This window comes from Oreochromis niloticus, linkage group LG15 (assembly GCF_001858045.2).
Source record: "Oreochromis niloticus isolate F11D_XX linkage group LG15, O_niloticus_UMD_NMBU, whole genome shotgun sequence".
Lineage (NCBI taxonomy): Eukaryota > Metazoa > Chordata > Actinopteri > Cichliformes > Cichlidae > Oreochromis > Oreochromis niloticus.
The window spans coordinates 11405475-11420196 of NC_031980.2; the positions used below are offsets into that span (position 1 = coordinate 11405475).

General features: G+C 42.4%; 1 protein-coding gene across 11 annotated transcripts in view; it reads right to left on the reverse strand.

Annotated features, from left to right (window-relative positions):
- The window catches only part of utrn (utrophin), a 187665-nt gene that overhangs the window by 114811 nt on the left and 58132 nt on the right, over nucleotides 1-14722 (reverse strand). For 10 of the 11 annotated variants that reach the window (XM_003449882.5, XM_005454648.4, XM_019345707.2 and 7 more), the window contains 12 exons: nucleotides 14619-14722; nucleotides 13495-13670; nucleotides 13036-13171; nucleotides 12440-12589; nucleotides 11962-12114; nucleotides 11754-11855; nucleotides 11377-11497; nucleotides 10671-10888; nucleotides 10439-10556; nucleotides 10122-10330; nucleotides 9059-9213; nucleotides 8734-8923 (listed from right to left, as the gene is read on the reverse strand). The exon at nucleotides 14619-14722 is cut by the window's right edge and continues 47 nt beyond it. In XM_003449882.5, coding sequence (XP_003449930.1) covers nucleotides 8734-8923; nucleotides 9059-9213; nucleotides 10122-10330; nucleotides 10439-10556; nucleotides 10671-10888; nucleotides 11377-11497; nucleotides 11754-11855; nucleotides 11962-12114; nucleotides 12440-12589; nucleotides 13036-13171; nucleotides 13495-13670; nucleotides 14619-14722 — 1832 coding nt within the window. Of the gene's footprint in view, nucleotides 1-2209; nucleotides 2646-8733; nucleotides 8924-9058; nucleotides 9214-10121; nucleotides 10331-10438; nucleotides 10557-10670; nucleotides 10889-11376; nucleotides 11498-11753; nucleotides 11856-11961; nucleotides 12115-12439; nucleotides 12590-13035; nucleotides 13172-13494; nucleotides 13671-14618 lie in introns of those variants that run through there. The other variant, XM_005454650.4, reaches the window with a different exon arrangement.

The following is a 14722-nucleotide window of genomic DNA, read 5'->3' on the forward strand; positions in this document are numbered from 1 at the left end:
AACTGTTGACTTGAGTTAGTGTGATCAAATTCAAAGTGTTGGTGGGACTTATTTTTCTTACGATTTTAAGAGTGGTACGAATACATAATGTTCTTCAGGAAACTGAGGAATACAATATATGAAATCAGTTATTTCCTCTGAGAATAATTATAAATGTTAAAATTATTCGTATTCAATTTAAATGAACCAGCTTCCATTATTTTAGCGCTTAATAACGCGTGTCAGACAATAAACAGCCCATGGTCTGCCTCCAAAACATAAAGAATGACCAGAGCCGGAGGGTGAGCCCATTTCGAATCTATCATCAGGATGTCATTGTTCCAGTCTGCCAGCCAGTGAGCGCACCCCAGGGAGGCAGGACTACCCTGGCATTACAGTCCCCCAAGGGAAGGCCAAACGAAGCTGGAATGACTGATGCAACCCAGGGGAGGGTAATCGGCTGTGGAATGACTGATTCCTCCCACTGTCCGGTGTGGACACAATCCAGTGAAGGTCTGGCCCCTTAAGGGTGCTTAATGGAGCCAAAAGAGCAAATCAACTCAAGATTTTTATTTGCTGGAGTTAAAAAAAAAAAAAAAAAAAGGAGGGGTAGAGTTGATTGTGCATTTATGTGCATGTTCACTACCACAGATCTGGTTTTAATTGTTTTTGCCAAGAACTGTTTAAAAACAAACATAAGTCAAGCATCTGCAAGATAAGCTGAGAAAGAGCAGGAAATAAATGCCTAATCCCGAATGCCTAATGTTCTGTTTATTACTCTCCCATAATTTTTTTATTTTTTAACGAGGTCTAATCCTTGAGGCGTCACTATTGCTTTTTGTTTCTTGTTTTGTTCCCAGAGAAACAAGACAGGCTAGAAAAAAACACAGAAAAAATACATATAAATAGACTTTCCCGTGATAATTTTTGGCTTTTCTTCTGTAGAGAGAAAAAAAATAAATGAATAACCACACACTTGGTGAGACGAAAAAAAAAGGCAAAAACATGCAGTCCTAAAGCGTAACGAATTTTCAGGATGGATTAAACTGAGCCACCACATGTTTGTCGAGCCATGATTGAAGCTGGAAACTAATCCAAAACTGTTCTGATGCATTAGTCTGTCGCTCTGCAACAGTCACACACGCACAGTACTGTCAAATCTCAACAGCTGGTCTCCCCTCTCCACCCCCACCCTTACCCTCTGAGCGAGAGCAGGTCAGTGCTGTGCAGCGCAAGAGAGACGGTGATGAAGATCGGCGATCAATAATGATCAACAGGGGTACAAAATGACATCGAGTCCGGTGCGCATCAGCGGTCGTTTTCTCTCAGGTAAAATCAATAAAGCTGACTTTGTTTTTCTTTTTTTTAAACCAAATACACTCTCCTCATGTTTCTCTTATGCTCTTTTCGAATGAATGTGTGTGTGGCACCAACCTGTTAACCGGTGTGTCATGTCAACATAATGAGATCAGCTAAAAACTTTAATCAAGAGATCAAATTAATTCGGTTACAGAACAGCGTCCCATCAGTCCCACCTGTCACACCTGTCACAATGTCTCTGAAAATCCCAAACAAGCAAAAATACAGTTGTGTACCCAAAAACAAAAACACAACGCACTCTTCACCACAATCCCTGTGTATGCCTGCACTCACTTTAAAAGCTGACAGTAAACAAAAATACAAAGCGCGCACACATAGCCTCACTCTACGGCAGGGACGCACAGTTTGAATTCTTCTTTGATATGCGGAAGAAGTGCCAAAAGTTCCTAAAGCTGCTGATGTATATATGCACATATATATTTAAAACGACAGGCTGTGGAGGTGACTGGAGTCCTCAAAACAACTTCAGCAGGAACAGAATGTCTTGACAACCAAATGACTCATGAATAAAAAGGCCAAAAATAGAGGAGAAGCTATGGATGAGGCAAAGACGGGCAACTTGGTGATAAACTCCAGATTTCTGAAAAGCAAGAGCATTTACACTGGGGGTGGGGGAAATACACATACACATGTGCAGCAAAAACTTTATGGCTGCTTGCTGACAGGGATGCACAAACCGAGCATCTGATAAATATAGACTCCAAATAAATCCCAAAGACATTTAAATGACACACACGAGTGCAATCATAAAAGTTTAAAAAGAAAATCCAATTAAATTAGGAAAAGAAAAATAGAAAAAAAAAAAGAAAAACATGAACTCTCTGCTCTCCAGCTCCGTGTCTCCACGTACCTTGCAGAGTTTCTGGTAGCGCGGCGAGGAGATGGCCATCCTCTGGAGCCTGTGTAAGAAGACCACCACTTTCTGGAGGGAGGTCCGGACCATGGCCATCATCTTAAGACTGCTACAAGTCTGCAGCAGCCTGCTCCTGGTCCGCATGCTAGCACTGCCCTACCCCGCTCATATTGTTCTCCCTCTCCCTCTCCCTCTCCAGCCGACCAGACCCCAGCCAAGCTGACGTGATGCACACACACACATGTACACAGAGAGAGAGAGAGAAGGGGAAAAAACCCCCCCACACACACTCACTCACTCGCAGGCGTACTCAGCTCAGCATGCCCCCACGTTTCGTCACATACACGCACGCACACACAATAAACATAGTGAGCGCAGCCTCAGTTTGCTTTCTCCCCCTCTCTCTCTCTCTCTCTTTATAAACAGTCACTCACACAGCTCTTAGCATGCACTCACACATGCGCCCGATGATGCAAGAGAGCCGGACAAGACGAGACACTCACTTTCTCCTCCACGCGGACATTCACACGCGCACCTCGACCGCAGAGCCGGAAGAGAATCAAACAAATCACTCGTGACGGCACCCTGCAGTCAAGAGAGTGACAGAGAAGAGGGAAATGATGATGAAGAAGAAGAAGAAGATGAAACAAAGAAGAAGAAAAAGATAAACGGGGAGAGAAAGAGCGCAAAGTGCTGGCAGAGATGAGAGAGAAGGGAGAGAGGAAGGCACGAGTTGCACTGGACGAGAAGAGAAGCTGTTCGTACGCGGCTTACTTTTTACTGCTGCCGATCCGGAGAGAGAGAAAGAGAGGGAAGGAGTGACAGAGAGAGAGAGAGAGAGAGAGAGAGAGAGAGAGAGAGAGAGAGAGAGAGAGAGAGAGAGCGCAAAATAGAGTGAGAGACTAAGAAAGAGGGAGACGGATGAAAAGCACCACTGAGGGAAGACAAACAATGCATCTGTTGTGAAGGTTGAATGACATTATGCCAGGCAAGAAACAAATCAATGAGTGAGAGACAATCAGACGAGAGAGAGAGAAGAGCGTGAGTGAGCTAGCGAGAGCAAGAGAGAGAGAGAGAGCAAGAGAGAGAGATTGTGCAAGAACTTTGAGGACAAATGAGAACCACACACAATAGAGATATAGAGAAGGAGGGGTTATTTCAGGCATCCAGGATTCTGGGAAGTAGCGGTCCCATTCATTTTCTGCACTGGCAATCTTAGCTGGAGCACTTCCACGGCTTACGTGCCCATGAAGCTGGGGGCTGACTCATGAATGTTAAACACGAGTAGTTAAAAACATATTTTTCATTTTGATGACAAAAAGAAAAATACATCTTTGCACATGTGCAGAGGTCAAAAAGGAGTCTTCAAGTAAGAACTGTAGTATCGCAGCTGGAATGTGTGACGTGAGTGCCAAGAAGTCTGTGTTGGTTCTCAGTCATCCGTGTCATGGTAGTCGAGTGCTTGACAGACTCTGCTGTACACCTACAGGGGAGAGGGCATTCCGTCAAGGATGCCAGCGTTCAGATTCTGGACCGAGAAGACAGATAGTTTGGAAGGAGTAAAGGAGGCCATCTACATCCACTGTGATCAACCATTGTTGAACAGAGGTGATGGCTTACAGCACCAGCTACCAGCCAGCTTGAGTCAGCACTCTTCAATCCCCCATTCTCACCTTGCCTTATGATGGTGGGTGGGGCTACATCTTACAGAGGTTTCACACCTCACCTCACACCACTACACAACCCCCACATTACCTGGGGCTCTGTCAGTTGCTTAAAACTGAAGAAGCCTCTTGTATGAAAAGCAAAACAGCCTCACTTGTCAAACACTCGAGACACTATGCCAAGAAGGCTGGTACCATGCATACTTGCAGACAACACTGTTGAGTGCTTGTTCTTAAGCATTACTGATGCTCTGTAGTGCAGTCAGGTGGATCCAGCAAATCTGAGAACACATGAGATTGCATGAACCCAAAAACAATGCTTCTAGTGATACAATAATGCACCATACAGGTTAAAGGTCAATTCCGAATGCCTTCAAACTACACTGAGCCAATTTGTTACTACACCTACGCAACTTCTTCTTAATGCAATTTGCTACAGACTTTTTTCTCCATTAGGGTAGCTGACAACCACTGGTAACAGTTTTTTTTATTAAAGAAAAAAAGTTTGTTGAGAAACTTTAGTTTCAGACAGTAATTTTTCAATGCAAAATAAATAACAGTCTACTTTTTTTTAGCTCGACATCTCCTCTTCCATTAAGGAAGCCATTTTTGTTGTCTCAGTTTCAGACACCTGAGATATGATCGCGGAACAAATTACATCAGGAAATGCCAAATGCACTTAAAATCTCCTGAAAAAGCCATTAAGTGACTGTTTTTGATTTCATTTTTATCTGTGGTGCCAAACGCAGGCTGCATCAGACCAGACTTCTGTCATTACCCATGTGGTGTCTCCTCCTGGCTTCCTTGCTGTCTCTTTGCTGTCGCTTATCTAATAAAACCACTAGCAGTCCAAAAAACTTAAGTATTTAAAACTAAAGGCCAAAGACTACAGTACACCTACCAAAAACAGAAAATTATGTTTTTCGGTGTTTACAACTGAGAATATTATCTCTTTAAAAAGCCAAGTATGTTACAGAAAAATAGTTCCAGACACAAACAAGTGTGTGGGAGAGATACAGTGCATGTGTCTTTAATTAAGAGCCATGTTTTTGTCGCCAAAAAAATACTATTTTTAAACGATTAACTGAGAAGAAAAGAGGGAGGACATGCTGGTAAACTGCAGATAAAACAAAAAAAATGAGGAAAATAAAAAGTGGGTGGAAAGCAGAGCGTCAGAAGAGAGGGTAGGAGGGCAAGGTCAAAAATAAAAGATAAAAGGCTTTTAAGTATCTTTTATCAGTGCAGAAAACAGCTGAATGTTTAGAGAATGTATCTGCTGGAGGCACCAGGCAGCAGAGAGATGACATTTAGAGAAGAAAAAAAGCAGGAGAAGAAAAACAGCAGAGAAAAGCAGCCGCTCACTTCCTCCAGAACTCCTAACCACACTGTATAACACAGTATAAACCATAAAGTGGATATTTTAACCCTTTTCATGCCCTCTGCTAATGTTTGACTTTCATTTAAAGTGATGAAAAGCACCCTTCTTTCTCCCAACCACAAGACAAGAGGCACTTATTTGAATTGAGGATGAAAACCCAAGAGCAGCCGCCTCTCCAAAATTTGTATTTTTTTTAAAAGATGTGACACAAATTGACGCACAAAAACAAATACTGTTTTGTTTTGTTTTTTGGTCCCTGATTAAGTTTATTTAAATGACAGTAACTTGACAGTGTAAAGGAAGAAAAAGACGCAGCCAACTAGAGTAATCATCATTCACCATCAGGCACACAGTTGACACAAACGCACACAATGAGAGATGGCATGATGAGCTCACTGAAGAGCTGTGTTTAGACAAGGTTTAACTGGCTACAGCATCCATTTCAGTCATTCCACAGAGTATTGACTCTGCTTCACGGGGAATTACAAGAGACACTGAGTGTTTTGTTGGCTCTGGGTTAATAAAACTATGAACCATTTTTCAAAGAAAGAGGTTGGAGAAAGCATGTGCGTCTCATCTGCTTACACCACAGTACAATCATGCACAAGCCCACATAAATCTAAAGCCCACAGCTAAACACGCACAAGGCAAGCGAGATATAAGCAGATCATCAGGCTGTGTACATCTTTGCACCTTCATGATGGAAGGCATTTCTGCAGCGTATTCCACCAAATGTGCAGATTTGTGATGTAAACAAGTGACTTCCTGTATGCTCCAGTAAGACAATATGCAATTACATAACATGAAATTATTCACAGTGTGGTAATTATCCCTTTGATGTTCCTGTCTCTACTGGACCAGTGCAAATTAATGAGAGGGAGTGTGTTATAAAAAGGCACAATTTATAGAATTAAATGTCCAGAAAATTAAGTATTCAAAATATACTGCATGTAGATAAAATAATACAAAGTTACATATATCTCTATAATGGCTCATGCACAGTGGGCCTTCCAGTGCCAAGATAATGAAAGCGTACTGAACTGGATCATAATTTATTTTTGTAATTAATTACCGCCGTTTCAAAATGTAGTCAGGCGACCTCATTTTCTGCAAAGTTTTAGTGTCTGTTAATTAAAAAATAAATAAAACTGGTACTTCTTCCACTCAGTGAAGCAAAAACTATTTAAGAAATTTTGTAAATTCATAAAAAACAGAAAAATAAATAACGAAATAAATAGAACAAGAACTTTTTTTTATAGTGGCTGAGCCGAGTCAAGACATCAGATATCTGCTTGTGATTATGGGGAATCTGTAGTAAAGGGACAAGATTTCTGGCACAAAGTTTGCTTTACTGAGCAAACCTGCCTGAGTAGCTTTTAGTTGCATCTAATCTCTGAAACAATAGCTATCGTCTGACAACGATTAAGCTTTAATTTGCTTTTTTCTTTTCGTAACCAATGACCAATGAAGAGAACAGGAATTTTTGAACTGGAAATCCATTATTGTTTATCCCCGTTTCCTGGCTACATTGGAAGCCCACAAAAATCCGCAGGAGACTAGCCAGACTGATCACATAATTCCCCAATTTATCAGACAGTCACGATCAATTCTAATCCAACTCGGCAAGAGAACAAACAAGTTTGTTTCCCAGTATGTTGATTCCTGTGGCCATGTCTGTCATTACTGCATCACACGCAACAGCATCAGTTGTTTTTCGGTCTTATGCCATTAAGCCTCACATTTTCATGAAATATCAGTTAATGCTCCAATTTGTATTTGTCACTGAGCCTGACCAATCACCAACTGCGGGCTTAATATGAAAACAGCAGTAAGAATGACAACCGCCTGCAGCTACAAATTGTCATTAAAGTAACTAAGCACCGAACAGTGGCAGAGCAGTCATTGTGACCTAATGAAAGGGTTTGTGGGGAACAACACTCAGTAAAGCCACAACATCCAAGGCTTAAAAGCCTGTCTGTGTTATGTAAACCCACTTTCTGGGCGAGGACCATCCATCAATCTCGACTCCAACTGGTAATGAAATGACAAAAGAAGATAAAGACAGACGGTGGGTGATAACAAATTAGGAAAGCTACACCAATATGTTTGCTCTTAAGCACAAACATAATGGAGTCAGGTGGAAACTACCCTTAGTTACTATTTTAACACATTTACTGAACTCGCTACAGTATGTTGATAGGTGCTTGCTAGGCAACACGCTGACATTACAATACATGTATAAGTCAAGGTTTGTGAAAATAAACTTGTCATTTAATCAAAATGATTTAATGCTTTTCTAAAGTGTTCTAGGTGCAAAATGCTACAAATGGCTAATTTTAGCCCACTGGTTGGTGGTTGCTAGGTTGCAGCATGATAATGTGCTAATACGTAATGATAATAACCTTCAGAGCCCTAAGATCTACCTTTGTGCCAATTTTGGCTTCCCAACTCATCGTATAAGTGGAGTTTATACAGACAGATTTTGGTGTCCTAGTAAGATACTCGACCTTTCAGATAACTCAGAGAAAACTTTGCAGGACTAAATTGTAATAATTTGAAAAGGTTTATATAATGATGGATTATGTTCAATACAACAAATATAGATGACTGTAATGGGCGGGTAAATGTGATAATAGCATTCATTACTTCCAAATCCAGCAAGGGCTCAACAAAAGGGTTACAAAAGTCTGTGACCATCAGATTCGCATCAAGTTGATGAATCAGAAATCTTTGCAGCCATTCATGCGGTGATTCAGCGTCATTTTTCTCTATAACCTTGGCCTCTTTTTAAATGATCGGAAAATGGAAGCGGGAGTGATGGCAATGTAGCATTCAAGACAAGAAAACAGAGAACGTTATTATTGGACTGGTGATTTCGATTCTGAAAGATGGATGACACTGCAGCGCTTTTTCAGGGACAAGGAGTTCCTCTGAAAAAGCAATGAGATTGTGAAAATGTCGCTCAATGTAGAAGCCAAAAGAGATGACAACAAGACTGACAGGGTCGACATTTTTAAAAACACCATTTCAACTTCAGCAAGAAGTAAAAAATAAATAAATAAAAGAAAGAAGATTAGCGCCTGTTATATCTGCTGAAAGGCTGAGGTGAGGTGATTTTGGGATTAAATCATTACATAAAGCATAGGATGATATGCGTCAACTGATCCTGGAGGGAACATCTGGGTAAATGACAAGCAAGCTGGGGGCAAACACACACACACACACACACACACACACAGAATTCGTAAGCGGGACAGAACAAGGAGATCAATGAGCTACGTTCAAGGTGTGAAAGCATTCACACGCCCTCTGTGTGCCCTCTCATTCACACACCTTTAACCAGCAGCATACACACACCCCAGCCCCTGTTCGGTAGCTGAAGGATACGTTAATGAAGGATGACAGTGAGATAATAGGCTGGCACCTGTGCATATATTCCTCACATACTCGCGGTTTCTCTATCAATTTACGGCCCCTACCTCCAATTGTCGCCTCAGCTCCTTCGCGTGGGCGGAGTCCTGCGACACATCTTCCCTCTGGGAGGCATCAGCGAGAACGTTGACCGTAGTCTCAGCCTCCTGGAGCCATTTGAGGAACGACTCTAGCTCCCTGAGAGACACTTGCACGCCTTTCAGGTCACTGTCCAGCTGCGTGTGACGGTCATTCGCCCTGTCCATTAATATGATTGAGACAAACGCATAGCTATATATAAGAAATGGCAATAACTGCAGAAACATTTAATACTGTTAAAGGGTATCTGCCTTGAAGCACAGTGAGAGGGTGAGCAGGCAAATTTGTATGCACCTATTGTTGAGGCTGATCCAGGCAGCATTGTGTTTATCTGCGACCTCTTTGATCCTCCTGGTGTCATCGGTGGAATACTCGCGCAAAAGGTGATTGGACAGCTCGTTGAAGGCTGCGACTGTAGCTTGGCCTCGGCCCAGAGCTTGGAGAAACTCCTGTAAAACAATGCAGCGCTTTGATATTCGTGACACTGGACTGTGACTCTGAGGATGTGACAGATGTGAGTCAGCGTGAATACTGTAAGTCACTGTGAAGGGCATTGTTTATCATTATTGGAGTTATCCATCTTCCTGTGCCGTTTTGTGTATACTGTTGTGGCCTGGTATATGAAAAACTGCCATGCGAAGATATTAATGACCCATTCTATAAGCTGAAAAAAATATTAAACTAACAACAACAAAAAAAAAAAACAACGACACACACACACACACAGAAATTTGTTATTCTGCTGCTCGGCTCTTTGACATTGTTTGTTTAACCTCTGCTTAATCAAGCACGTTACATAAGACCCTGGTGATTAATACTCCAAATTCAGCATTTGGAAGCAAGTCATCCATATAAGACTGCTAGGCTCCTTCTCTTTTAACAAAAAAAGTGTACTTCACTATTTTAAATACATAATTACTCATTATTACAAGACCACACACACCAGGAGCAAACAGCTGTGTATACAGCATCCTGGATTCTGTTAAACTCAGTTGCCCTCTAGTGTTCGGTCCCTGTAATCTGTCAGAAGAGGCAGGATTTGGTGCCAGAAATCATTGGCCAAGACATCATCTCAAATTAAAATGATGGATGATATGGGTGTACGAATGTTATTAAAGTTCAAAGTGATACTTCAGAGAGGTGATTTATTCATTCTCGCCTTGTATAAACTTACACGACTGTATAAAGGACCTCTAATATGTTATAAAGTTTGCTTTGATCCATTTTTTTTTCTCTCCGTGAGGAATATGAGCAGACAAGCTTGCTACAGAATCACAGTAAATGACCTCAAGAGGACAGACGAGACGTACTGAGGTCACAGAGAGAAAGTTTAGCAGTGGGTTTTTTTCCCGCTAACCTTATTGTCTTTAAGCTGTTCAGTCAGGGGATCTCTGGACTGACGCTGAAGAAGGTTATGGAAACGTCCTTCGTGGTGCCCAATAAGGCCCATCACCTCCTTCCTCTGCTCCTCCCACTGGTTGCTGTGACCAATCATATTATCCAGCTGGTGGAGCCGTGCCTCGACACCATGCTGAGTGCTGTCCCACTGGCTGCGCACCTTCTCCACTAAAACCAGAGACAGATGTGGTTATATGGACAAACAAAGGCTAAAGCACAACATACATATTTGCTACTATTTTTTTTTTTTTTTTTGCCTGACAACTTTTTTCTTACATTTCTCAGTAATGGATGTGCGAACATCAAGGTTGGAGGTTTTGTTTTTGATGTTCTGCGCCAGTGTGAAAATGTCCTCTAGCTGAGGGTGACGCTGCTCCAGGTCATTCTTTGTCACCTGTCAAGTGAAAAAACATACAAGAAAAGTTTAGTGAAAGTTCAGTTTAAAAAAAAAAGAAAAGAAAAAAAAAAGAATCACACACACATATAAAAAAAACAACCAATTTCTCACCTGAAGACGTCCCATAGTGGTCCTGATCTCCTGCGTGTCTCCCACGGTGACAATATTAGACTTGAGCATCTGGGTGATGAGGACTAGCCAGTCTGCAAGCTCAGTGGCAGTCTCGTTGAGATCAGTGGGCGCCACGGTGTCCGGTGTATGCGGGGTTTGGTGGTGTGGGTCCTCGCTCACCAAGCTGGCCATCTGCACGGCTGAAGGGACGGCAGACACTGGAGCAGGGGCGGGGGGGAGGTAAAGAAAAAAAAAAAGGAAGGAAACTTGAGGCAAGCAAGGTTTGACATATAGAGCTCCTTTAAAAGGAAATGATGCAACAAACATTAAAGATGTTAGAGGGAGGGAGGTGGTGTTGTCAAAAGGCTCTCAGAGGATAGTAGCGCCACACCAAATCATGATGAACGAGCCATTGGGGACTGTTTCAGTTTGCTGCAACCTTTGCCGCTCACCTCTTACTTGTTATTTTTAATCAAGCATTTCATGCTCCAGATTAAGGCAGGCCAAAAGGGAATTGCAAATTTAAGAACTTATTACTTATTTTTGTCATGCCCTGTTAATGATCCACAAGCATCTCATTTTTAAATACTTCACTGGGGCAAGTTTTGGATGCCTTCTTCCTTATGCCCTTGATGCACCATAAAAACAGAGGCAGCGACACATAAAGAAATAAATAATTGCAGTTTCTTGGATTTATTTTTTTTACCCAGCTGCTGGTGTTGGACTACATGTTGGTGATGTGTCCATGGAGAGAGAGGTGGCTCAAGAGATTCCCTCAGCCGGCCATCCAAGGCTTTCCAGTCGGCTGCCAGATGCTCAACCTTAGCCTATACACATGATAGCGCATAAGGAGACACACACACACACATATATATATATATATATATATAGATAGACTTAGTACAAAATAATAGCATTAGAAATGGTGTGTAACCAGATAAAGAGCTAATTAAACTAAGAAATTACAGGAAATTGTATCTTTTTGGCCCAAAGTGAGGCAGCAGCACTTCAACAGTGCAATAATGTGTAATTATATGCCACAATCAGTAGTACTTTGTTATTAAATTATATTACTATGGAAACCTTTTCTTGAGGCAACAGCTGCTGTCGTCTCTGCAGCTCTATTGAATGAGCTAACAGGTCCTCCAGGTCCTTCTTTCTGTCCTTCATGGAAACCTCCAGAGCCTACAGCGTATATAAAATCATATAAGGGAACAGGTCTGCATATAATTGATGGATTTTCAGTGAGCACCGGCGTATTAGTTTTCTGCGTTCAGTTTAGTCCTCCTACCTGTGCCTGGCCAGGATTCAGGCCGCGGGTCGTGACCGTCTGGTGCGTGATGACGGCCCAGTCAGTCAGTCTGTTCATCCTGTCTTGAAACTGGGCGTGACTTTGCAGGTTGGTCTCCACTTCACCCACTTTGTCCAACAGCTCATTGGTCACCTGCAGAGAGTGGTAGAATCAGGGATGAATCAGCAGATGAAAGAGAACTCAACGTTTCACACAAACGACTTTGAGTACAAGGCTAAGAAGCCAGCTATTAAAAATACTGCTACTGCTAGCCCTCAGCCTCCTGGTAGATGCACCTATGGTATAAAATTAAAAATTCTAGGTTGACTATGAGGTCGAGGTCACAGAGATTCGAACTTGCTCAAGATTTTTAGTAGATGGACATATGGTATGAATTTCAAAATCCTACATCGCCTCATTGGAGGTTCTGCATTCACAAACTTGGGTGTGCATGCCGCCCGCTTGGTTTGTTTCATACCTTGCTCCAGTTGAGGTTTATGCCTCTGAGTTTGGCAACATGCTGTTCTCTGTTCTGTGGGCTAACACTGGGACTGGACAGGATCTGAGGAGCGTGCTTGTTAAGCCAGCCAAGACGCTCATTCTGTAAATCCATTTCCTCAGCAAGGGCCTGCAAGGAAAGATGCACCGAGGCTTATTTCACTGTGTGATTGAAAATGAGAGATAAAGTCAAAGGAATGGGAAACAAAGAAGCAAACTCCTGTTGCACAGAGATATGTAGTGTGAATGATTCTACCCTGCAGTGTATTTATAAGGTACAAGTCTGAGTTTGCTGTCTTGGAGGATGTAAACAGGAATACTAAAAACAGGAAGTGTCAGAGCTCTTTCTGTGTACGTTTGCTGGGTGAGACTGGTTCTGCTTGTGACTAACTGAGACACTCTGAGCAACTTGTGCTCACAGTATAGCATAGAGGGGAAAGAAGAACAAAGGACAACACAACACAGTCAGAGCTGACCATAAAAATAGCACTTCCCCAGCAGCTCCCGAGCAGGAATAGAAATCTCTGAGCTCCCGTGAATCAGACTAACTTGAGCATGTTTTGGGTTTTGCTTTACCTTCAGTTCTTTGAGATTTCTGTCAGTGGCAGTGACAGGCAGGGAGCTAACAGCGTTTTCTGCCTGCTCGAGCCACACAGCGAGCTCCTCGCGCCTCCTCACCAGCTCTGACAGGGCCGGATCCCCTCCAGCCAACCTGCACGCGCGCACACACACACACACACACACACACACACACACACACACACACACACCTTAGATTAGGATCTCCATTTCCTCCAGGTTGCAGGCCTGATCCTAAAAATTTACATTTAAATTGCTGTTATAGGCTGACTGACCGCATTGATAACGTTAACCTGACAAACACTGATAAAGAAACAGACTGATGGTAATGGAGAATGAGCACCAACCTCTATGCTACATTGTACTCTAGAACTAAGATGTTATATGTCAACACACAAGAATGTCAAACTCTTAATCCTCAATCTTTCCCCCTCTTTTGTACAAGGTCATTTTTACCTCCGCTGTCTGTCTAGGACTTGGCGGTTTACCGCTCTCCAACGCCGACCCAGAGTTTCCAGCTTCTCTTCAAGCAGGGGCCCATCAGGAGAGGAGAGCTTGCCAATTATCTGCTCTCCAGTGTGGCTGAGTCCAACCAGGACGGGCTTATGACTGGCAATGCCTTCTTCCAGCTCCTAAAATGCATGCAGAACAAAGGAAGAGACAAAAGGAGAAAAAGAAAAGGGGGGAAAAAAGGCTTGAGTCAAACAGCATAATCTGATCTACTAGTGCTCAAATCCCCAGCTCAGGTCCATCTCTCCAGGCAAATCTCTTATTGACACACAGGCATGATTTGTAGCGAGTCACGACTTAAGCTGCCAAATCTCTGTTTCCACCGAGAGAGATTTAACCTGCCAAGACAGACTCGTAAAGTAGAGTGAGTGATTGTAAAGTCCGCTAAAGGGTGAGTCAGCTAATTGATCTCTCAATTCCCATCCACTTGATCCCTCGTCTCATTCTCAGTGACTGTGAAAACATGTAAAAGAGACAGACACGCAGGACTGCGGCTCGAGCTTTTGCAAATCACGCCGATAAAGGTGTTAATGGCGCCGGCGCCGTCAGCGATAATGCAACAGCTTCAGAGAATTTAAATGAAATGAAATTACCGCTTTAGCAATCAAACAAAGCGAAATTTAAGTCCCCTTCTAATCTTACTCTTCAGTTCACTTCTCTCCATTTCCACTCTGCATAATGAACAGTCAGATGTGTGGTGTATTTATTAGATACAGTATAGCACCCATTTTCCCCCGGGGGAGCCAAATGCAATTATCTTCTGTCTAACACGTCGAACCATCAAGCTGCCTATAGCGTGAACATATTACTACAGCATCCTTGGGAGTTAATAATCTTGATTTAAACTTGTAAACACACGCTGATGATGTGATATTGCCAAATTAATCTAATTAGTCTCTATAACAATAAAAGAAAGAGACCTGACAGGCCTTTTGTCACAAAAAATACATATTTATTCTGTCTCTGGGGTAAGGAAACCAAAACAGATTAGGAGAGAAAAAAAATAAAAAAATACACCAGGTAGTCACACACACTTAACACAGACCAACGATTCACCACCCTCCACTGACCTCTTGGTATTGTCGTGCAGATTCCAGGTCCAGCTGTCCATCAGGGCTAACGCTCTCAGACAGCAGGTTTTCTGTGTCAGTCAGCCACTGACTGATGTCTTTCA